General features: G+C 46.8%; 1 protein-coding gene across 2 annotated transcripts in view; it reads right to left on the bottom strand.

Moving 5' to 3' along the window:
• The window catches only part of SLC4A3 (solute carrier family 4 member 3), a 660,038-nt gene that overhangs the window by 159,890 nt on the left and 474,645 nt on the right, over nt 1–25,503 (bottom strand). For both annotated transcript variants that reach the window (XM_069616955.1, XM_069616956.1), the window contains 3 exons: nt 14,464–14,680; nt 10,224–10,448; nt 7,637–7,785 (listed from right to left, as the gene is read on the bottom strand). In XM_069616955.1, the coding sequence (XP_069473056.1) occupies nt 7,637–7,785; nt 10,224–10,448; nt 14,464–14,680 (591 nt within the window). The remainder of the gene's footprint in view (nt 1–7,636; nt 7,786–10,223; nt 10,449–14,463; nt 14,681–25,503) is intronic.

Genomic DNA, 25,503 nt, shown 5'->3' with positions numbered 1-25,503 from the left:
AGGTTACCCGTGAGGGACAAGCTGCCAGAACACTAGTGGGAGGATTCTAAAATGATATCTAAAAATAAAATTCATTGTAAACTCTTAGTTGCCATTTTAACTCTGGCTTAAGAGTGTCTAAGAGACATTGTGGTGCATTTATCGGCAGTACTGTTCGGTTTGTAGCTCAGCAATTGGATACGTTTCATCTTGTACGAGGTAGCTTGTGAAGTAACTGATCTCTATGCGAGCAGCATTGGCAAATAGGAGCTGACTGAGTGAGCAGCGTGACTCCTTCCTGTTTAGAGTATATAAACCTATGCCTTAGTTGGCCATAGCAACCGCAAGCTCATTGCGATAGGGAATGGATAGACAAATATAGGCTAGTGCGAGTTGCTTGGCCCTGGTAAAACCCTCTTCATACAGAGGCAGTACTGGCATGTGTATAGAGGAAGCAAAGGGCACAGAGCAGGATCCTCTGGATTCTAGAAAAGCATCCAGCTCACGATCTGCAGGGACAGGTTTAGAGGGACCTGAGCCCCATGTCTGCAGTTTGGGGTGATCTTAAGAGAGACTGAAGTAAGAAGAGCCACAGGTTCAGAAGGAAAGACATATTTAACTGGCACATTGCAAAGCTGGGTATGTAGTCTTGCGTAGCTTTGTGTAAGGGATGGAATAGAATAGGTAGGCACAGGCTCTTAGTTTCTTAGGAATTCATTAAACAGAAAAAAGAAAAGACAATGTATATTCTGATGCAAAAACTATTCAAGAGCCTACCAACAAGGGGTAGTCTACTCCCTGAGGGTGCTGTGAATACAATTGCAGATATCACATGTTTGCAGGTGGGCCACTTAGGAGCGGGCGCGCAGGGTTCCACAACTTCTGTGAGACCTGATTCATTGGGCCCTGACAAGATGGGAGGGCTGATTTAATAACCATGTCACTCTGCTGTTGAGTCCCCTGTGGTCAATGACTGCCTTAATGTCGTTTCACACCCATTTTAAGAGAGGGACAAGAAGTTCTCTCCAGGGTCACTGGGGAAATGCTGAAACTGGTGAACCCCTTGTAGTTGTATGCTTCGCCATGCATGTGCAGACAAGCCGGTGTGGCGCTCATCATTGCAAACTAACTGTCCTGTGCCTAGAAGCCGCAAGCGCCAAGCTAGCTTTTCCTTTTTGGACTTGGTGTTGATTTCTGCTACCCCTCTCTTCAGTGTGGATGCCTTTCAAATCTATTATGTGCTCCCCGATTTCACAGGCATTTTGAAATGAAGCTGCTTTGTTGCATTTTCCTGTCGAGTGCATGCCTCTAATGGCATGCACAGAGAGTCTGAACCCCACGTGTGTGATGTGACCAGCTTACAACCTTTGCATTTTGTGTTTGTGTTTATTTGAAGGACAGGGATGTCAATTTCGATCAGAAATGACTTACAATAACACATGTACAGATGGAGGAAACATTCCTACAAAAGGGTTATTGTACAATATCACAAATATGAGAACAAGTGTTGAGCCATTTCGAGGGTGTCAAAAAAGGTGTGACATAGACCAGGGACAAAACAACAAACAAACAAACAGAAAAAGACCTTGCGCCCTCAAGCATAGCAAGGCAAACCAGAAGCATTTAAAAATGGCATTTCTTCAAAGACATCAGATACTGTTGTGAGTAGATATGAAATACATATACTATTGCGGTTTTATATAGCGTTTCTTCCACAGTAATACTCTCTTTTAGTATTACCCAATTTAATGGCACTCAGTGATTTGACATCATAAGGATGACGGGCGTAGTCGGTCCAACCAGGACTCGAACTTGGGAGGTGCTGGTTGATCCCATGTTGCTGAGCTCTCCCAGCTGAAAAGGTATTGCACATATATGAAGCGGTAGCACTGCCACAGCAATTATTATCCTTGTTGGACATGTGACTTATCGTGTGCTGTGCCCTGCATGGTCTTGAAGTTTAGGACCAGCCAAGGCAGTCTACTCTGCAACTGGATGAAGCTGTAAAATAAAGCATCCATATAGGATAAGTATAATTCTTAAACATGATTAAGGACCCGCCTGGGAAGCCAAACAAACTCAGCTTTGTGTTAAGCAGGACAGCTTTTGTCGGTGGTGACCGCTTGGTGATGCCCCAAGAGGCTGCCGCAGTAGACCACTTTACAACGCATTACATTGCCTCCATCCTGCTATGAAGCTCGGATATCTCCTTGAAAACTGTCTGTTTAATGAGGAACATGTTGTCCGAGACTCAATCTGCTGCACCTCGTGCGCGACCCTGCCGAGGACACATTGTTCAATCCACACTCACATTCCTAAACTTGACGCTATTGTAGCTGCAGAAGGACCGTAAATGCATGCCGCCGAGAAAGGGCAGTATGGATGCAGCCATCTTTGAATGGGTTCCCTCATGTATGCTCGCTGACGTTAGAATGAAGATGGAATTCCTGCTTCTCACCTCTAGAACGTTCTTCACTTGCCTTTTCTCTCATATAATTGAAAAGCTCTCCTTGCGTGGTGTGCAGCATGACTTATCAGTGGTGTGATTACTGTGTGGGTTTCCTCTGTCTTCTCCCAGCATCATTACTTGCTCCTCTTCCTGTGCTCGAGCCAGCCATAGTCCTGCTTTGTGTGCCCGCCCGCAATGAGTGTAGTTTCTTTCTGACCTTTGGTGTATCCTATGCAGATTGAATGCAGCTGACTATCGTTGGTTTAAGCACTGACCCATTTTAACCCATTTGACCACAAAATGTTACCAAGAAAATCCCCAAAGGCATACCTTGGCCAAAAGTATCACTTTGTGCAATTGTGTGATAATCAAATCTACCCAGGGCTGTATGCCGCTCGGTGTAACAAACCGTGCACCTGACTCTCTGCACAGAACATCATTCAGTGAGACTGACATTCAAGAGTACGCCCCCTTGTGTGAAGACCAATGCTCAACCTCATATTAAGACCAGGAAACCAATTCTGCCGAATTGCGACCGCAACCTACGGCTCTACAGTTGAAACTGCATTATCTACGCCACTAAAGGTATCGGACACATGCCCCAGATGTAAGATCTTTTTTTCACGAATAATAGTAGCATTTCCTTAACGCTACTTGCACACGTACTAAGATGGCTGCCGCCCTGATGTCCCTAATCAGCTGACTGCCGCGCACCATCACTTATTCCTGACCCCCCCAAACTGAGGCAGAAGCCGGCCATTCGAACCAAGGGCTGTGCAAGTAAGGGCCTGTCTGCGGCTGTCCGCGGCGTGGCCGCGAAGGGTCGCATCCTCTTCATCCAACTAAACCTACACTCATCTACTCAATACTGATAGCAGTATGCGGACCAGTTTACCACATCTGTGAGTACAACATGTTGTAAAGACAGGACTAACGCTCGGATTGAAATACATTGAAATAATTCGCTCGCTTGTGTTTTACTAATTAGGGGGTAAACAACGATGAATTTATCGCAGTATACTACATGAATGTCACTGTTTTTTAGTTGCCTATGACATGACTAATGCAACATGTGTAGAATTAATACAGCATAGCCACGATTTTCATGCACGTGCTAAATCATCAAGTCATCCTGGAAAGGCTTGGAACATATCACCTATTCTTTTACTAGTCTCGCGCTGCAAATATTCAGAAAAAATGTATGTAACTAAATATTGGTACACTATACTTTATCACTCAAAAAACGATCATACAACCGATCGCTTGGATATGCAAAGGAATATACTAGAACTACTTATGTATATGTTTTTAATGTGTACCATTGCTACTGCCAATTACTAGTGAATCCAAATACACTAGGCCACCCTTGCTTTTTCCATTTACCCATCCTAACATAGATCGACTGGATTACTAAGTGGCCACTATTTCAGTGCTAACTCACTACCAAGTATTAGTCATGCTAGTCTGGTTTACCCTCATCATGTTTCCCTTTTGTATCGTACCTTCTGATGTGCCATGGACTGGATCTCACTTCATCTCCCATTTAAATTATCTTAGTAGACCAGCTTGCCCTAAACACTACCCTGTCCCCTGTCCTACCCCATTCCTACCCAACATAAAGCCATTTCACACTGACCATGACCAGAATAACCTCTTGGTGGATCTGAATAGCCTCCAAAAAGCCAGCACATCCTCCATCCTATGCACTCCTACCAAAAATAACAAAGCAAAATGGAACTCCTACCCGATTCCAGGCACATTGACATGTGACCAAAGTAGACCACGGACACTAACCACCCACCTCGTCCCAACATAGACTACACCAAAAAAGAACAATGTAAACTGAGCCCAACTCAGCTCACCACTAGAAATCAACACCTCAGGTCACAAACCTTCAAATGCCCAGTCATCAAAGCCACCGCCCAATGCAAGACCACTCCCACGCCTCCCACAGTGATTCCCCACCTAAATCACTAAATAAGACCTTCACAAACACAAATAAGCTTCAAGCCACTCAAAACAAAGTTAACAATCCCCACTCAATACCTAAACCACAAACGCAACCCATCACTGAACTCCAATTAGTGCTCATTAACGCACGATCCAAAGCTGCCCATGCCCCAGAAATACATGATTATATAACTGATCGTGATCTAGACATGCTCATAGTGATTGAAACTTGGCTCCACCAAGCCTCTGGACCTACGCTTGCCATTGCCATCCCACCCAACTACACTATTATCAGAACTGATAGAACCAAAACAGTAAGGGTGGGGGGGAGTAGCCATTATTCCAAAAACACATCTCAAACTAAGAGCATGCCCCATAGATACTACAGAAGGATATGAAATTCTTCTCTCAAAACTTGCTATCAACCATAAACCACTATCAATTTAGTAACTATATACAGAGCACCAAATAAAAACTCTCAGCCAGATATAGACATACCATTGGCGTCAATGATCAAACCCAAAACAAAATGTATCGTCCTTGGTGACCTGAACCTCATATTCAACGATAGCCATGATCACAAAGCAGAAGCTTTTACATAAGGCCCTCAAAGACATGCTATTCACACAACTGGTGAATGCGCCTACCCACAATAAAGGTAGAACATTGGACTGGGTACTATCCCTCAATACACCAGTTTCCATAGAAACAATCACCTCACTGCCCTGGACAGATCACCACAGCATTAGGTTCTCTATCTCATGCATTGAACCTGAACAGACCAAGCACAGCACATTGGAATCCTATGTAACTAGAACTATCCGCAAACTTTCAGCGGAAAACCTCAACCCCATTCTAAAGAATATCCTTACAGACAATATAATCACAAATGACAACCCTTGTGCTCTTGCAGATACCTACCGTAACTGCCTCACGAATACAATAGATACCTTAGCTCCTTCTATCACCAAAACTAGGCGCTCGGACAAAAAAACTTCATTCTGGTTTAATGAGGATCTAGTAGCACTCCGGCGTAGCAAACGCTTGTGTGAACATCGCTATACTAAATCTCAAACTCCTGAATCAAATGACGCTTTTAACTCTGCTAACAAAAACTATAAGGTAGCCATCATTGCACATAAAGCAAATGCAATCAATACCAGGATCAGCAACGCATCCTCTGACTCAAAAGGACTATTCTCTATCCTCAAAGAGTTGGAAAACCCCATCCCGACTATCAACCCGGTTCAACCAAGTAAAGAATGGTGCACAACCATTCAAGATGCTCTTGCCACTAAAATCCAACTACTACAAAACAAAATCATCACCGAAAGGAAAATACTACCAGAAAAACATACCCTGGCAGACGCCACCTCCAGTCCCATTGTTTGTAACACCCCAATCTTCCACTTCTCCCCAGTTTCCCAAGAAACAGTACTTAACACCATAGATAAACTAAAGGCATCCAGATGCAAAGGAGATATCTTCCCAGCACACTTAGTCAAACTATGTGCCCCCACTCTCTCGCCTATCATCACCAATTTTGTAAATGCATCATTCAGCGCCAATCCGGTCCCGGCCAGTATTAAAAAAGCCTGGGTCATACCACTACTAAAAAAGCCCCAGCTGGACCCGCTAATCCCGACCAACTATAGACCTATAACTATGGTCCCATTCCTTCTCAAAATTATTGATAAAATAGCATACAATCAAATACAACCCCATCTCAGACAGAACTCACTTCTAGGAGCCAGACAATCAGGGTTCAGACCAAACCATAGTACCGAAACCGCTCTCACCGATCTCAAAATCCAAATAGACACCATTAGAGACTCAGTAAAAATGGCCATATTGCTGCTGCTGGTCCTCTCAGCAGCATTTGACCTTGTAGACCATGACAAACACTGTGACACACTAGCCAAAGATTTCAGTTTCTCCTCCGATGCCACCCTCTGGATTAAATCCTTTCTTGCTGAACGAACATCCAGAGTTGCCATCGGGAAAGATGCGGCAGACCCCATAGTGGTCCCCATCGGAGTACCCCAAGGATGCTGTCTCTCCTCCACCCTGTATAATGCCTATACCAAACTCCTATTCTCAGCTCTAGACGATATGGGTGTCATCTACACTAATTTTGCAGATGACACCCAGATCCTCATCCCTATCACCGGGGTCTACGCCCAAGACACCAAGACCATCAACAAAATCTATGCAATCATTCAAAATTGGATGGCATTAAACATCCTCTGTTTTAATGATGAGAAGACGGAGGTACTCATAGTAGGGTCCCAATCTAGAATAGGCTTGCTCCATCCTGACTACACACATCAATATCGACGGCACCTCGATACCAAAACTCAAGCACGTCAAAACTCTTGGCATCTACCTAGATGCCAACCTCACCATGGACAAGCACATTTCAGCCCGCTCATCCTCCACGGCATACACTGCCAAACTAATTGCGCTGAGTCACCAATTCCTCAAACCTGCCAATTGCATAACATTAGCCAGAGCGCTGATATTAACCAAGCTTAACTACTGTAACGTCCTCCTCCTACGAACTCCTCCTACGAAGGCCAATTCAAGTAAACTACAATTACTGCAGAATAAAGCACTCAGAGCGGCCTTAGGCATAAAGAAATCAGAACACAAACAACATTAGGAGAGAAAATCATTGGCTTCCCATCAAATCCAGAATCATTTTTAAAACCCTATGCACTGTATAAAAAAGTCTCTCTAACAAAGCCCCCAGCTACCTCAAGAATGCCATAAAAAAAAACACCAGCAGAACACTCAGATCGAACAATAAGGCACTATTAGAAATCCTGCACCACAAAAGCACCAAAGCAGGAGGGAATAGCTTCAGAGTTCTTGCCCCCACCCTGTGGAACTCCTTACCAATTAGAATCAAAAATGCGGAAACCATTGCTAGATTCAAAAAATCATTGAAAACATGCTTATTTAATAAATTCTGATTGCCTAGGCCGTCCCTCCCTCAAACACAACACAGAATCACCCTCTTTGCTAACCACTACCATTGTACTGTTTTGATGAGCCACCTGCATTAATGCTATCTCCTCTGTTTTCTGTAAGATTGTATAAGAAATGTATCAAGCCGTCTGTAACCTCGCCGTGATACCCAAGTGATACCCAAGGGTCTGGGCGTGTAACAAATGAAAAAAAAAAAAGTTGTTAGTGGACAGAAAACTAACTAATAAAAAATGAATTACCATATGACACTTATGACCAGCATCATACCTTGTAAAATGCTTCTTCAAAAACCAAGAGTGGGCCGGAGAAGCCGATGACCAGCAACGGCTGAGCAGACAGGAGAGAGAAAATTATCCCCAGTGCTGAGGTGGAGATAATCAACTCCGAGACGCCCATCAGACCCTCTGTCTTCTCCCCTGTGGAAGAACAACAATGAAATGTGAAGCTTCATGTCATGCAGCTTCTTAACTTGTACAACACTCTCCCAAAACGTGTAGACCCTCAAGAGCAGTGATTCTAATGCATACTAACATTCCAAAATATTGTACCGCCTCCCGAAATACACAGCCAGGCCAGATCTACTTTGAGCAATAACATGAGAACATTGCATTTTTCTTACATTCCTGCTCTCAGATATGCACAGAGCCCAGTACAACTCTATGTGACAATACTAAACCCACCCAAATCAATCCTAACCCAACCCAAATCAATCACACAAATACTAAACCAACCCAAATCAATCCTAACCCAACCCAAATCAATCCTAACCAAATCAATCATACAAATACTAAACCAACCCAAATCAATCCTAACCCAACCCACATCAATCCTAACCCAACCCACATCAATCATACCCCAACCCAAATCAATCCTAACCCAACCCAAATCAATCCTAACCCAACCCAAATCAATAACTCAAATACTAAACCAATCAAAATCAATACTAAACCAAACTAAATCAATCCTAACCCAACCCAAATCAATCCTAACCCAAATCAATACTACCCCAACCCAAATCAATCCTATCCCTACCCACATCAATCCTATCCCTACCCAAATCAATCCTAACCCAACCCAAATCAATCCTAATCCAACCCAAATCAATTGTACAAATACTAAACTAACCAAACCAATCTTTGAAACCTACCAGGCCCAACTCCAACAGAAAGATCAGGAAACCTATAAGGTGACAGCAACCGTTTTGCCTCATCCCCTGACAATCACAGTAACACATTCAAGATGCCCTACTTGTCAACAGTCTAATGCACCCTGAGATCAGACCAGAACGGTACATTTATAATATCCGATCTCCGCTCCCTAGCCTACCAGTGTAAGCTCTCCCATTAACAGTCAGACAGATTCCATAAACAATACAGACACAGCCAAGCTTCCCTAGCTTCCAAGCCCCCATGGCCACCCAGACCAATCCCATGTAATGCGCTAACACAGCCTATCTTTTTAACCTGTCACTCCTCCCATAAAAGCACACACCAGATCAATCATGTAGGGTGACTCAGAACAGCTTTCTAACCAGATTGGCATCGGGCCGACCTCAGACCAGCACAACCTTGCATAATGATACTGTCTCAGACCAGATTTCTGAGCTGCTTGGCCGCCCATGACACCTTGCACCACATTGAACAATGAAGCTGATAGTGACCGCCTTTCCTACTGCCTGTCTTCCGATCGATGTGGAGACTTGACTAATCCCAGCTTTCGAAATCGCTGCCCCTTATATGGAATCAAGGAAGAACCCTGAGCAATGACACTACCGCAGCATGAGCATAAAGGGTAAGCTATTGAAGGAAGGGCCCCCAAAGAACTGCAGCATTCTGCGGAGCACCCCTAAAGATGAACATTCACAGAGCCTCTAGAACTGAATAGGCTCATGGGTCTGGTTCAGTGATAGAGTCCAGGGTGGCTCACTTGGAAGGAATGCTTTGCAGAGCCTCTTCTTTCTGAGACAGTTGATTTATATAAAGATATGCAACTCTTTTTAAGGAGCCAAAAGACAGAGCTGAGGACATTTCGTTTCTGAATTATCAATGACATTTCTTTTTGTCTGAACTGGGAACAATCTTAGAAGTGAGATCCAAGTAACATTGGCTGGATGGAGCCCAAGCTGGGAAGCTACTGCTCTGGCATATTTGTATGTTGTTCTGCTGCAGATAGAGAATAGGTTTTGCACTGGGGACTATCTTTTGGGGTGTAGACGACTGGCGAGCAGCCTTATTTTAGTTGGTAGGCAGGGAAAACCCTCTCAGCGTTAGGGACAGTTAAGCATTTTCTCTTTTGATTTACTAAACACCAATAGCAAAGACATCCCTGGATCTGACTCCTACTTCTGGTTCCCCACAGGGGCCGGCATAGAGACTCTGACCCTACCAACTGTAGAGAGTTCACGGGCCTTGCAGATGCACACATAGCTTGCGACCTCTAGGAACTAATGCTACAGCATGATAGCCCTTTCCCTCTTCAACCTGCCAAATTCCTCGCCCACCTCCATGCACTGCCTTCAAAGTGTGGGTCTATCTATGCTATGTCCCCCACTATACAAACTCCTACTTCTTGAAATCAATACATGGGCTCACCCTCCCCACCGCCCCAACCAACACTTGGCTGATTCTCTCACCCTCAGAGACACAGTATCTGCCAGAGTTGGGAGTCCATGTTTGAGGGCAGTGGCAGCCATGCAGCTACACTACAATGTCACGCTCAGGGGTATAATGATGAGGATAATAATAACTTTGCAGCATTTTCGGTGAACTTGTGATTTCCCACCTGCAATCTTAGAATAGGTGATTCTGTCTAACAACAGGAAGTGGGGAGGCGACGAGCCATCCCCACAGCTTACCCAGCAGCCCCCCGAAGGTGATGGCTGGAGACAGCGCTGCGAAGTAGATGAAACACACAGCCGCAAGGCATTGGCTATTTAGAGCGTCCGTGATGTCACTGAGATATTTGGGATATCGGCGCCTTATGTCCTTCACAAGACCTCCAAAAACGATGCCCGTCCGCTTCAGAGGGTCCCCTTCAGCCTCGCGTCCCTCTTCATCTTCTGCCTTCACTGCACATGTCTCTGGGGAGAAAGAAGAAGACAGAGTGAATAATGTGGTGCGGTACTACAGGTGAGGGCAACCCCAGTAGCCCTGCATTCTATGCCCACGCTCGCCTCAATGGAATGAAGCACAGTGCCCGCAGCCTCCCTGCATTATATACCAAGACTCCCTTCCTATGAATGAAGACCCTCCAGCCCAAGGATCTCTGCACTCTGTGCCCATGCTCTCCTCAGTGGAATGAAGCACAGTGCCAAAAGCCTCTCTGCATTATATACCCAGACTCCCTTCCTATGAAGCCCACGCTCGCCTCAATGGAGTGATGCACAGTTCCGCTAACCCCCCAGCAAGACTCCCATCCTTCGAATGAAGACCCTCTGACCCAAGGATCCCTGCGCTGTGTGCCCACGCTCGCCTCAATGGAATGAAGCACAGTGCCCCCAGCCTCTCAACATTATATACCAAGACTCCCTTCCTATGAATGAAGACCCTTCAGCCCAAGGATCTCTGCCCTCTGTGCCCATGCTCGCCTCAATGGAATGAAGCACAGTGCCCGCAGCCTCCCTGCATTATATACCAAGACTCCCTTCCTATGAATGAAGACCCTTCAGCCCAAGGATCTCTGCACTCTGTGCCCATGCTCTCCTCAGTGGAATGAAGCACAGTGCCAATAGCCTCTCTGCATTATATACCCAGACTCCCTTCCTATGAAGCCCACGCTCGCCTCAATGGAATGATGCACAGTTCCGCTAACCCCCCAGCAAGACTCCCATCCTTCGAATGAAGACCCTCTGACCCAAGGATCCCTGCGCTATGTGCCCACGCTCGCCTCAATGGAATGAAGCACAGTGCCCCCAGCCTCCCAACATTATATACCAAGACTCCCTTCCTATGAATGAAGACCCTCCAGCCCAAGGATCTCTGCACTCTGTGCCAACACTCACCTCACTAGGATGAAGCCACACTGCCCCCCTATACTCAATGAACTATATTCCAACAATTTCCTCACATACTAAATAATTCTGCATTCTGAGGGCAAAACCAAGTTAAAGGCTTGGGCAGAGCGGGAGCATTTAACAAAGGCTGAGGGGTGTTACCACCTGGTAATGGCCCGAGGGAGGGGGCATCACTGCTATTAGAACATTACACCCAATGGGAGAAGGATGTTCTGTTTAAATCTAAAAGAGACAAATGAAAAACATTGGAATGTGAAAGCATAAGGCCGGAGCGCAGCTAGGGCGTTTAAAGAGGTTTACAGATCCATAAATTATGGCATGGTCGTGCAAGGGCAGGGTTAATAAAGCTAATATAATTCATGTCTATTGGCCAAGCATGGTGGCTAATGTAATTTTAGAATAATCCACATGGGTGGGTGTGGGGAATCGGATGTAGCGTACCCTTCTTTTTGCAAATCAAACTAGGAAGATTCAAGGAGTTGGCTGTGGCTCTCTCGAACCTCAACAAGGTCCCACCAGGCCTGTGTGGAGGAAGCACTGAGCAAGAGCTGTAAGTCCAGGTACCTGTTCGAGTTTGTGAGCAGCAGAGGGCACTGGGAGTATAGGTAAGTGGGCCTGGGAAGAAGGCTGATTTTAAGGAGGGTGGTGCAGGTGGCAGCAGGGAGTGCAAGGGGTGTAAGAGCATTGAACAATCTGTGGGCTAGTCAGGAATTTTCCAGCTATACCGGCTCGTATAGCTCAGTGATTGTCCCAGTGGACGAGCCACCTCAGCATTCCATGGTTTATAATAGTATGTAATCTTGTAAAACTATTTCTGCCGAGAGATCCCAGTTCTGCCCAAGGTCTACCCCTGCTAAGGGGTAAGGAATAGTGTCAGGGCAGGATTCTACTAGATTCCTTCCTAACCTGCCCCCATGCATCTCCAGAGCTGCCTGAAGCTTCCCTGGGCTATAAGCAGGGACTTGACTCCAGCTACCAAAGCCTCCACTAAGCAAGAAATGTGGACAGCTCTTTTCCAGAAACGTGCTTCAGCTTACCTTACCCCGTACCGCCACTGCATGAATGACATTTGTTGGCCTGGAGTGCATTCTAATTGCCAGAGAGGTTGAGCCACTTGGCGTGACCCATGCTCACGGTTCCTGGGGTGATGTTTGCTCAGTCAAAGGGCTACAAAGACATTTGCTTAAGAACATCAACAAAGTAAACATTTTGCTCAGATTTTGTCTGAAGTGTTTATGTTTAAAGGAAGATGAAAGCCCAGGGATAAAGCTTGCCTGAAGGCATAAGGAGCCTGGATAGATTGAAATTAAAACAATAATTTGCTTGAAATCGTGGATGCTTGGAACCTAAAATATTTAGACTTTAGTCTGTCTCTTCTGTTATGCAATAGAGTCTCACCGCATGAGGATTCCCAAACATAGTAGACTGCGGGAACAACAAGGTGCTCTAAAGTCTGAGAGCATAGGTCTTGGATTGGAACGTATCTATATAACTTGTTAGATAGGTCCAGCGGACCAAACCATGTGTGGTGGACCAAGCGAAACACAATTCTAGCTCTGGCCAACCCGGTGCAAAGCAGTCCTGAGGTGTAAGATGCCGTCTCTTTTCAGATCGCAGAAGATGAGCCTAACCATGCCATTTTGTGCAACATGGAGACGAGAGAAGCATCCTGCATAGGCCTGCATTGAGACTCGCGCAGTAGACTACCCATGAGATGGAAAGAGTTCCAACCAGAAGAACTCACTCACAGTTGACACAAAATGAGGCCGTGTCTTGAGCCCAAGGATCTTGAAGAAGACAGGCCTGACTACTTAGATCATGAGAGGTGAGTGAGAGGTCAAACTTCTACCAGACGCCTACGTTCTTTATGTTGGGTCAAATCTGAATATATAGGGTGAAAAAAGGTGTAAGCTCAGATCCGGGAGAGAGAGTTCTCAGGGCAGATGGGCAGCTCCGGAACGATGATCTTGGCTTGCGGCCAATACTCCACTGTGACTTGGCCGGATCCTGGGCTGCGGAGTCACACTTATCTCTCTTCCTCAGCTTCTCTGGGTAGATATCTCAAATTCAGTTCTTTCAGTCAATTTTTTGACTTTATTATTGGTTCATGTCTTAAAAGCTATGGCCGCATCACCAAACGGATACAATGATGTTCCAATCAAACGTCATCATTGAAGAGTAAATAGCTCTCCTGTTTCCATCATCCTTCAGATTAAACCTCTAAACTATTGTGATCTTGAGAAGTGACACTTGTTATGGATGTTCTGTGGAACCTCAAGTCACCGCTCGATTACCCTTCAAGGTCAGTTTTATTACTCGTCAGATTTCCTGGTGGAGGGGCATTGGATCTCATGACCTTCATTTTGCTTCTGCACTCTTGCATGCACTTTAGGGTATGCTGTGGCACTTATGATGCACTTGTCCTGGCTAAGCCTATTTATTTGGCAGAAAAACCTATTCTGGATTGTGAATTCAGTGGAAAGAGCGGGATGGAATCTGGCTCACAGGTGCCCCTCACACAAGGCCATACAATGTGTGGGAAATGTTGATGGCAATGTGCATCTGCATGGGCCACTTTTCTGGGGGTAATGAGCTTCACCTGGACAATGCCGGCATGTTAATTCTTGAGAGGTAGTGTGAAACTAGCATAGGAATTTTCTGGGGTAACGGAAAAACCAACATGACAACTTTTCTAACAAACGCAACACTGGTATGAGATCATTGAGACTGGCATCACAATTTTCTGGGGAATGGAAGAATGAACATAAGTATATGCTTTGCAGGGGAAACACTGGGAGTCACATTCTTTATACTTAGCAGGTGGGTTGAGTGTAATCCCCACTACCGTTGTTTGGTTTCTCCAAGAGGGTGTCATGTGGATCTTCAAACTTTTCTACTTTTGAGAGTTGCATCACGGTTTTATGGAGCAATGCAGATGCCTTATGTGGTACTGTTAACTTGGTTTGTAGGCAATTAAATATCAGAATTGTCTGCACACGTGAACACTACTGCCTCCTTATTTGAGTGCCAAGAGACAGGTGGTGTGCACTACAGTCACAGTGAGCAATATTATTAGTGTTACCTTTGGTTTCCTGAATGATGCCCATCTTTATGGATCTCCGGGTCTCCCTCTCTTTCCTCTTCTGCAGAAGATCTTTCTGGAAGGAAGCAATGGATTTAAGGAGGTCCTTCCCCTCCACCTCAGATGGTGGGATCACAATGCTGCAGTCTAGAAACTCATTGATGGCATTGAGGAGATCTTGTCGGTCGTCGGCCATGTAGGCTACCTCGTGGAAAAGCTGAGAGAGGTGGTCATTTAGTCACACTTGGGATGAGGGAATGCCATTTTACACAAACACGATACATGGGAAGGACAGTTCTGTGATAGAGAGTGAAGAAGGACAAGTCAGTAATAAAAAGCAAAGGAAAAAGACACTGCAGTGATAGAAAGAAGGGACAAGTCACTAATAGAGAGTAATGGATAAAGACACTACATTCACAGAGACCAAAGAAGGACAACTCAATAGTTGAGAGCAAACAAGAAAGACCCTACAGTGAAGGAGAGCGAAGAAGGACAATTCAAAAGAGAGAAATCGGGAAAGACAGTATGGTGATCAAGCACAGATCAATAAAAGAGGGTAGAGAAGACAGACATTAGTAACAGAAAGTGAGTAAGAGCCAAACGGTAGTCATGTGTGACAGAGAAAGGAATTTTAAATAAAGAAGATACAGTAGATGGACACTACAGTCAGATTGAAGAAAGACAAGTCAATACTAGACAGTAAGAAGAGAGTGCAGGGGAAAGACTCATCAAGAACTAGAGAGCAATAAAGGACAATCTGTTGTGGTGGCTGAGTGAGTGTTGTGTTTGGGTTCAGATATGTGTGAGGAAAGGAGATGGAGGGTTAATTTTTAAGGTTTTATTCCACTTTACATAAGTTACAGTCAATGCCCAAGCCTTATACATTCTGTAAGTGCAAGGGACACCCGCCATCCACCTCACACATTCGACTCAGCCCCCAAAAGACACTACATGGAACACTCATTCGTAGCACTCACTTAGTATTCCAACATTCTCAGCATTCCATCTCTATTGAAAGTGACCATCACGATAAGCAAAAGGACATAACACATCTCCTTTCCTCACCACACATCAACCCAAACACCACATCCACTCACATATGACATAACACATCTCCTTGCCTCGCACACACATGAACCCAAACACCACACTCACTTTCATGTAACACAGCACATCTCCTTTCCTCACACACCCATGAACCCAAACACCACACTCACTTTCATGTAACACAGCACATCTCCTTTCCTCACACACCCATCAAGCCAAACACCACACTCACTTGCATGTAACACAGCACATCTCCTTTCCTCACACACCCATCAACCCAAACACCACACTCACTTGCATGTAACACAACACATCTCCTTTCCTCACCACACATCATCCCAAACACCACACTCACTTGCATGTAACACAACACATCTCCTTTCCTCACCACACATCATCCCAAACATCACACTCACTCACATATGACATAACACATCTCCTTTCCTCACACACACACACACACACACGCACACACACACACACACACACACACATCAACCCAAACACTACACTCACTCGCATGACATAACACACCTCCTTTCCTTACACATGCATCAATCCAAACACCACACTCACTCGCATGTGACACAACACATCTGCTTTCCTCAGAAACACATCATCCCAAACACCACACTCACTCACATGTAACACAACACATCTCCTTTCCTCACACATACATAATCCCAAACACCACACTCACTCACATATGACATAACACATCTCCTTTCCTCACACACACATCATCCCAAACACCACACTCACTCACATATGACATAACACATCTCCTTTCCTCACCACACATCATCCCAAACATCACACTCACTTACATATGACATAACACATCTCCTTTCCTCACACATACATAATCCCAAACACCACACTCACTCACATATGACATAACACATCTCCTTTCCTCACACACACATCATCCCAAACACCACACTCACTCACATATGACATAACACATCTCCTTTCCTCACCACACATCATCCCAAACACCACACTCACTCACATGTAACACAACACATCTCCTTTCCTCACACATACATAATCCCAAACACCACACTCACTCGCATGTGACACAACACATCTGCTTTCCTCAGAAACACATCATCCCAAACACCACACTCACTTGCACTAGACACAACACATCTCCTTTCCTCCCACAACAACCACACCACATTCTCCTACTCAGCACACCTTCCAGGAAAACGAAAACCTCCCCACACCACAACAAGGAGATAGGGAAAACGGAGGCCTCATGCCCAAATACCATGCCAAGCACAACTCCAAGCATATGAACTCGCGACATTGTTTGGCACACATACACAGATCATACACACCACACAGACGCAGCAGGAAAACAAAAGTATATCTGCAGCCGCACCCGACCTCCCTACCGGTGCAGTGATCACCACAGCGAAGGAAACTCCCGGAATTCTTCCTAAATCACACCGGGGCTTGGACCCATGTCAGCTCATGCTCCTCACACGACAGGACCACACGGGCCATGGGGTTAGGGGAGTATCCACCATTGCAAGAGCGGGGCCGAGCCATAAAAAGTCCAGCTACTTTTCTCCCTTAAATGCAGTGCGCGCAATTTCATACGGTCTCATGTGCACCCCCAAACTGCCCACCCCCGCCCCAATCTACTTTTTAGGTAACATTAGTGGTAGATGGCATTTTAACACATAACGAACAGAATAAAACTGCAGGATCATTGCAGATGCAGGAAACTGGTCTATTAGAGCTCTGTCCAGGCCCTCTGAGGCAAAATACATGCAAACTTTCTAATTATTATATGGTTGCACCAACAGAAGTGACTTCACAGAAAAGGACATTGCAAGGAGCATCATTAGTCTTTGATACTTGGAGGTACCATAGAAGCGACTTTAGAATAAGTTGCCATAAGTCAGCCAAGTGGCAAATAACTGTGTGGTGCAAAATACCGAAATTGCACTATTGTTAGTTATGGAGCAACTCTATAGTCATTAGGCTTTTTTTAATAATAGCATGATATATTAACATAAGCTATGACGTGAATCACTTACAGAGCCGTAGATACGACGCAGCTCGATTAAATGATTTGCCCAAGATCACGTACTTTGGTTAAATGATGAAACCGGGATGTGGACAATTTAAGCAACTGCACACATCTTCCCAGGTTTAGTTGATATAGATATTTATTAAGGTTTTGCTTTGCATTTCATGTGCTTAAATAATACTTTTTTATAGCAATGCCATGGAATCAAAGCACATTACATAATAAACTAGCCTTCCATAGTACACTAACTATACACTATGTGCATTGAAATATGTTGATCAATAAGCGTATGGCTTTAGTGTATTCTCCCCATCCTGCATGCAAAGTCACAATAGCATCATGCAGATTGATGTGAGCCTAACAAATCCCCCTTCGGTTTTAAAGACATAGTAATTATTTCAAAAGCATGCAGCATTATGCACCCTTCTCACTTCTGATCACTCCCTCCTATTCACATTTCTAAAGGGAAAACATGTCCCTGCTAATAGACCCCCCACCCTCCCATCTGTGCCTAATGGCTCACATTGTAATGCTATGTTCACACAGAGCAACGTGAGAGGGCCTCAGCGGGAGATCCTCGGGGCATTGTCCTGGCAGCAGAACACCTCTCCCGTTTGGAAAGGATAAGGTGTCCTGGCAGGACAATGAGCGACAATGAGCCTGCTGAGCAGCAGTTGCTCGGCACACATTGCCCTGCCAGCGGGACGCCTTTCCTGTTGACCACCCTGATCGAGGTGCCGAACGGGAGAGATGTCCCGGTCTGGCTCTTAAAAGAGCCGCAGGGGGGGCAGCTTCTCCCCTGTGCAGCCCCCGCTCGGGACGCCACTGTGTGGAGTGGTGGCACGCACTCTCAACAACCACACCAGAACACACACCATCTACCAAATGGAAACACTGATGCCAGGCATGCCACACTTGGGGACCATCGATCTACATTTGGACCAGGGTTGGTCCTTCCCCAGCACACATGTGACTCATCCAGGTGCCACGGCCACTGACAATAGGATAGTAAAATCACACAGCCTGTCTGCCACAAAGGTACCACTGAGCTCTGCTCTTTTACACAATACTGCATGGAACACACACTCCCAAAATGTGAAAGTAACATCCAGTAACACCAGCAACCTCACACTTCAATCACACTTGGATGCCATTTTAAACAGTGAAACTGTGTGTTGACACACTAATAGGAACTGCATTATGAAATACATATTTAAATCCTGATGAATCTCGGCCTCCCCTTCACGCCATCTACTACTTCTAGACCACTGAAGACCTTGGACCCTAGACACTAGGGTTTAATCACAGAAAGCGTCAACAAAGTCATATGCAAAAGCATAACACAAAGCATGTCACAGTCATCAAAGAGAGCAGTACACTATACCCAACAATAACCTCTGTAAATATCTTATACACACATTGTGCAATTGCCTTAACTTGTGAAATATTTTGCCATTTGCACATACATTGCTGTAAACAGCAAAGCATCTGAAATGTTCCTAGTCTCGACACAACATTTCTTGACTCCTAATAAACATGCCAGTTTCCTAAAGCGTGCTTACTTTGGGGGTCATTGCGAGAACGATGGTAATTCCGGCCCAGCGCATTTATCGTTACTGCCGTGGTGTGCCGCGGAATTTCTGCCGCATTACAACCTGTCAAGAGCGTGCACACACCTTCGACGGTAATGGTAATTGCACCGAAACAGTCTACCCTCGGCTATAATTCTGCTGTTATCCGGCAGAATTACCGTTACCACCAGCCAACCGGTGGTAATTCTGCCAATTGTAATTCCGCTGGCTGCAATTCTGCCAGCTGCAACACAGTCGGCAAAATTACCAATTCAGACATCAACATTCCTTATTGCCCATGGTTCTTTCTTCATTATTGGGTTCCTGGAGAATGCCTCACTTCTCCAAGTATCTTGCTCTCATTGTATTTACACTGCCAGGAGAATGACTCCCTTCCCCTGTCCTTTTTCTCAGGCTACCTTCACAGTTCTCAACGCCAGGGGGAATGTCTCCCTTCACCTGGCCCTCTCTCAGGCTCACTTTGCAGTTCAAAACACCAGCGGTAATGTCCCCCTTCCCCAGGACTTCTCTCGGGCACTTTAATACAGTTCACAATGCCAGCGGTAATGTCTCCCTTCCCCAGGACTTCTCTCAGGCACTTTAATACAGTTCACAATGCCAGCGGTAATGTCTCCCTTCCGCAGGACTTCTCTCAGGCTCTTTAAAACAGTTCACAACGCCAGGGGCAATGTATCCTTTCCCCAAGACTTCTCTCGGGCTCTTTAATACAGTTCACAATGCCAGCGGTAATGTCTCCCTTCCACAGGACTTCTCTCAGGCACTTTAATACAGTTCACAATGCCAGCGGTAATGTCTCCTTTCCCCAGGACTTATCTCGGGCTCTTTAATACAGTTCAAAACACCAGCGTTAATGTCCCCCTTCCCCAGGACTTCTCTCGGGCTCTTTAATACAGTTCACAACGCCAGGGGCAATGTATCCTTTCCCCAAGACTTCTCTCGGGCTCTTTAATACAGTTCACAATGCCAGCGGTAATGTCTCCCTTCCACAGGACTTCTCTCAGGCACTTTAATACAGTTCACAATGCCAGTGGTAATTTCTCCCTTCCCCAGGACTTCTCTCGGGCTCTTTAATACAGTTCACAATGCCACTGGTAATGTCTCCCTTCCCCAGGACTTCTCTCGGGCTCTTTTATACAGTTCACAACGCCAGGGGCAATGTATCCTTTCCCCAAGACTTCTCTCGGGCTCTTTAATACAGTTCACAGTGCCAGCGGTAATGTCTCCCTTCCACAGGACTTCTCTCAGGCACTTTAATACAGTTCACAATGCCAGCGGTAATGTCTCCTTTCCCCAGGACTTATCTCGGGCTCTTTAATACAGTTCACAACACCAGCGTTAATGTCCCCCTTCCCCAGGACTTCTCTCGGGCTCTTTAATACAGTTCACAATGCCAGCGGTAATGTCTCCCTTCCACAGGACTTCTCTCAGGCACTTTAATAAATTTCACAATGCCAGCGGTAATGTCCCCTTTCCCCAGGCCTATCTCAGGCTCTTTAATACAGTTCACAACAACAGGGGCAATGTACTCTTTCCCTTGGCATTTCTCAGTTTTGTAGATGGGGGTCCCCGACCCGTATATTTCCTTTCTCACTTCTCTCTGGCAGACCTGGTTCCCTATCCTGCCAAGTACTGCGACTATGAAGATGACTGATAGTGATGTTCATTATTGGGTGCGGGTCACAGACCAGTCTTTCTTGTTTTTTTTTTCCTTGGGTGTTTGGGAAATTAGCTTTGTTCCCAGGGGTTTCCTTTCTCTCTCTGATTGGCTGGGTTAGGGTATACCACTGCTTCCTTCTGCCCCTATCAACCGACCCGGTCACTCCTGTACCTTTAGGGTCTTTCCCAATAGGTTTTGGTCAGTCTCTGGGTCTTTCAACTTCAGTTTCGGGCTATTGTGGTCTTCTTCCCTTCTCCAGCGTGCTACAGCGTCTCTGCAGCGTTTGGTCCATGACAGCAAATGGATCTCCTCTCGACCGCGCTGTCCCTTGGCTTCACCTGCCTGGACTGCTGCTTCTCCCTCTGGCCGGATGGTCCTTCCACGTTGGAACAATTGGGAGCACCCCTGTAGTCCTGGTAAACCCTGGTTCTGTAGCCTCTTCTGTTCGCCGACAACTTGAGCATTCCCCACACCTGCGTTTCCTCTATCGGAAGGCGTCTCTCTCTTCCTGGTTTTCCCTCTTCTATTTTGTATAGGCCTTGGCCAATAGGAATTCTTGAAACACTAGACTGCTCAATAGTGTTTTGAGGAGTGCATTTCATACCTCAGCACTTCCTCCTCTTCCCAGTATTTCCCTGAGAGTTCTCCCTTAGGTAGACCTGACTCTTCTTAGTCCCATTACCTTTACTATAGATCTCTGTTGGGTCGACTATGCTCCTCATCCTCCCAGTACTGTTGTTACTATGCATTCCTTTAAGGCAGTCCCTACTCTTCTCCAGCATGGAGTCTGGCATGGATTCATATGCTCATGAATATTCCCTGTCGTCAGGTTGGGAATCATCGGTAAAAGAATAAACTTTCACTGACAAACTATATTTATCCTTTAAACCAATCAATGTCCTCTGAGTCATACTGCCCTATCCAATGACAGCCCTCTCCCTAAGCCCCTCCTCTGGCAGCCATCTTCAGATTTTTACTGCACGCTCCAGTGTTGGGATGCCCAGAGTTTGCTGTGCGAGGTACTTCTACGTTGTTTTGTGTTTTAGACGGATAACGTTTCGATTTTTGTTCCAAAAAGAGCCTGTGTGCTCTTTTCTCCATCTTCCGACAGCGGGGATCCGTTGTCAGTGAATTTCGGCACCCCACAAGGCAAATATCGTCGAAGTTTCCAGAAGGCCACTTTGTGCCCTCCGACCACGATAGAGGAGAAGGAGGGAAGGTCCCTCTTCAAGCCCTTCACCATGTGCGCACTATGAAACGTGTTTGTGGAAGACAAACACCTACAATGCCTCTACTGCCTACACCCAGACCATAAGGAGGTGGTGTGCGAGTATTGCCTTGGCTTCTACAAGAAGACAACAAGGGACAGGCACAGTAGACTGGCAGAGTGGCTGAACGCTAAGGCCTCTGCCCGATGCCCCGAGCAGGGTCATGCCTCACCCAGGACCGCCGTTCCGAGGAGTGGTCTTCTAAGTCCTTTGAGGGTGCCTCATCCGTGGGTCCCAAGACAAGACCAAGATCCACAAGTCTGTGCCACCAGGGTTGACGCAGAAGCGGGTCCCAAGGTGGATAGGGTGCAATTGACATCACCCTCCACTTCCATTGCCAGCTGGCAATCGAGCCCCTCCTCAAAAAGGAAATCATCTACCCTGGCTAAACTGCGGGAGGAGTCTGAAAAGCAGCAGACACAGCAGAAGATTAAGGCCGAACTGCCCAAGCAGACCCAATTGACACAGGTTAAGAGTTCATCGACAAGAGAGTTGGTGGCAGTTGCTCTCATGACAGCTAAGGTCCGGTCCGATAGCACAGCGAGTAGAGCGCTCACTTTGACATCCTTGCAGAGCTTGCTAACACAGGTTCGAATCCCAGCAGGGCCAAACTCAGCCTGTCAGCCTTCTGAGGTCGATAAATGAGCACCACACACCACGGGAAATAAGCACCGCTCAGATAACCGAGGGTTCGTAGCACTATATAAATGCTAAATTATTATTGTTATTATTATTATTAAGGGAGCTGACCCTGTGAAGGTAGCCCCTGCAGCACAGAAGGTATCCTTGCCCCCTGGCGCGAAACCGCCACAGTGACTTTGGCAAAGTCTGCTGGCACGCCAAAAGGAGGGAAATCGGCTCAGGCCCCAAACCCCACAGGGGGGGGGAGAGGGGATGAGGAGGCCTGAAACACCCCTCTGAGGCCGTGCCTCAAGCCATGGAGGTCTCGTCCACAGACGACAAGGACCAGGAGTCCTTGCACACAGTCCATGAGGACGTGGAAGAGGAGGATGACGGTGATGACAGATGACAGCGCAGGGCCTAATTTTCTGATTCTGCCAGCTCAGTCAAGGGATGGGTCTCTCGACATTTTGTCGACCCTTCACACCATGGTGTTAGATATCCAGAAGCGGATGCCACCATGTCCGTTTCCAGTGGTCCCCCAGGCCTCCCTTCCACCTCCAACAAAGAAGAGGAAGTGTCATCCAATGCTCCCATATCAGCCTCCGCATCCGCGTTGGGCACCTTCTCCACCCGCAGACCCAGACATGGGTACGGGGATGGATACCACCATGACTACGGACAAAGACAAAGATATTGTCGCAGGAGGGGGCAAGTCTCTGCATTTGGATGCGCCACCCTAGGTGTCCTCACCAGACAAGGTGGTGTAATTCCACTAATCCAAGCTGTTTCAGCTTGTGCCTGAAGAAACCAGGAAGGAGGGTTTCTTATACCAGAGGCGTGAGGCCAGGAGAAAGATAATGATGGTGGTTCCCCTTCTGGATGACATATGGGAAGAGGGCTTGGCCCTCACGAAGAACCCTTGCACGGCTCCAGCCAAACGGGATAGGCTGGAGAAGAAGTATCAGGTGCCAGACTCTGCACCTAAGTGCCCGAGGTCACAGCCACCACCAGGCTCGGTGGTATTAGCGGCTGCGAGGAAACGGTTGGCTAACCCGCCCCTGTCATATTCAGCCCCTCTGGACAGCGAGGCAAAGAAGTTGGATGCCATGGGAAGGAAGGTGATTTACACCGCGGCGTCCACTATCAAAGCAGCCAAAGCGCTGTTGATCCTGGGCAGGTATGACAGGGAGCTGTAGTACAAGTTGGGCCCTATTTTGGAGTTCCTCCCAGATGATAAGAGGATGGAGGCTGTCACTCATTTCCAGGAGGGGGAAGTTACGTCTGATCACACCATTACAGTGGTGTTGGATGTCGTCGACACAGGGTTTTGGCAGATGGGTAACAGTGTCTGTTTTAATCGGCAAGGTTGGATGAAGGCCACAAATTTGCAGTAGGAAGTCCAGGCGAAGGTGTTGGACTGTCCTTAGATGGGGAGAACTTGTTTGGGAAGGTTGTCGATGAGTTCCGCCAGGCCATCAAGGAGGACATGGAGAAGGCCCGTTCCTTGGGCACTCTCCACCAGCAGTGCTCTTCTTTTCACTCCTCCAGGGGAAACTCGAGCAGGTCCTCCAAAGGTTTCTCCTCTTCTTACCGTCAACCTTTCCAAATCCACAACCCAGGAAGCTTACAGAGGCCATTCCCAGTCCTACGCTAGTGGAGGACAGTGTCGCTGTTGCCCACAGGGCAGGACACCGGCCCCCGAAACAGGCCCGAACCGGCCGGGGTGCCGGGCCTCCACACATGCACCAAGGTGGGCGGCCGGCTGACAGATTGGTGCTGGATGCTCTCGCCCAGTGGCACACCGTGGAGTTTCAAAGCAGGTGTCCCGTCAGGAGCAGCAAATCCCCCAGCTCCTACCGGCCATGCTACGGAAAGGAGCGATAGAGCTGGTTCCCCAATGACTCTGGGGCTCAGGAGTCTATTCCAGATACTTTCTGGTCAGAAAGAAGACAGGGGGCTAGAGGCCCATCCTAGATCTACGACAGCTCAACAAGTACTTAAAGTCCCAAAAGTTCAGGATGGTCATGTTACAGCATGTACTCGGCCAACGGGAGGAAGTAGACTTCTTGACGTCACTGGACCTGGAGGACACCTATTTCCACGTCCCCATTCAGAAGACACATCGAAGATTTCTGAGTTTGGTAGTGCAGAGCCAGCACTACCAGATCAAGGCCCTGCCTTTCAGACTGAAGTCGACCAACAGAATGTTCACAAAATGGCTGGCACCGGTGGCTGCCCATCTACACCTGCAGGGTATACACGTATACCCATATCTCGACGACTGGCTCATCCGGGCCCGCTAGCGACAGTTGGCCACCTGACACACGGAGGCGAACGTCCAGCTACTGACGGATCTGGGATTCTCCATCAACTATCCGAAGTTCTGCTTGACACCATTGCAGATACAGGTGTCCGGAAGCTTCACGGACAAGATCACGCTGGACGACAAGTTCCGTCGGGCGATAAGGTGGTGGGCATCTGCTCCAACATAGCTCGAGGCACGGGGTTCTTGACACGCACAAAAGGTTTTCGGATGACTTCACAACCGTTTGTGAACTTTGGTCCTGTGAACAATGGGAAGGCCTTGTCCAATGCTTCCATTTCAAGGTGGCTCTCTGGCTGCATCATGCATTGTCATCAGTTGGCGAACCGACCGCTGCCGGGCCATCCGAGAGCCCACTCCACCAGAAAGATGCTGCAACAACGGCGTTCCTGTCTGGTGTGCCCCTGCTGGACATTTGAAGGGCTGCTATGTGGAGGTCCACGCACACCTTCACGAGGTTCTACTGCATCGAGAGGGATTCCAGG

The sequence above is a fragment of the Ambystoma mexicanum genome, chromosome 9 (assembly GCF_040938575.1).
Source record: "Ambystoma mexicanum isolate Mex_15411 chromosome 9, UKY_AmexF1_1, whole genome shotgun sequence".
Classification (NCBI taxonomy): Eukaryota; Metazoa; Chordata; class Amphibia; order Caudata; family Ambystomatidae; genus Ambystoma; species Ambystoma mexicanum.
The sequence above is the reverse complement of the archived record's forward strand: the minus strand, read 5'-3'. Positions and strand labels throughout refer to the sequence as shown.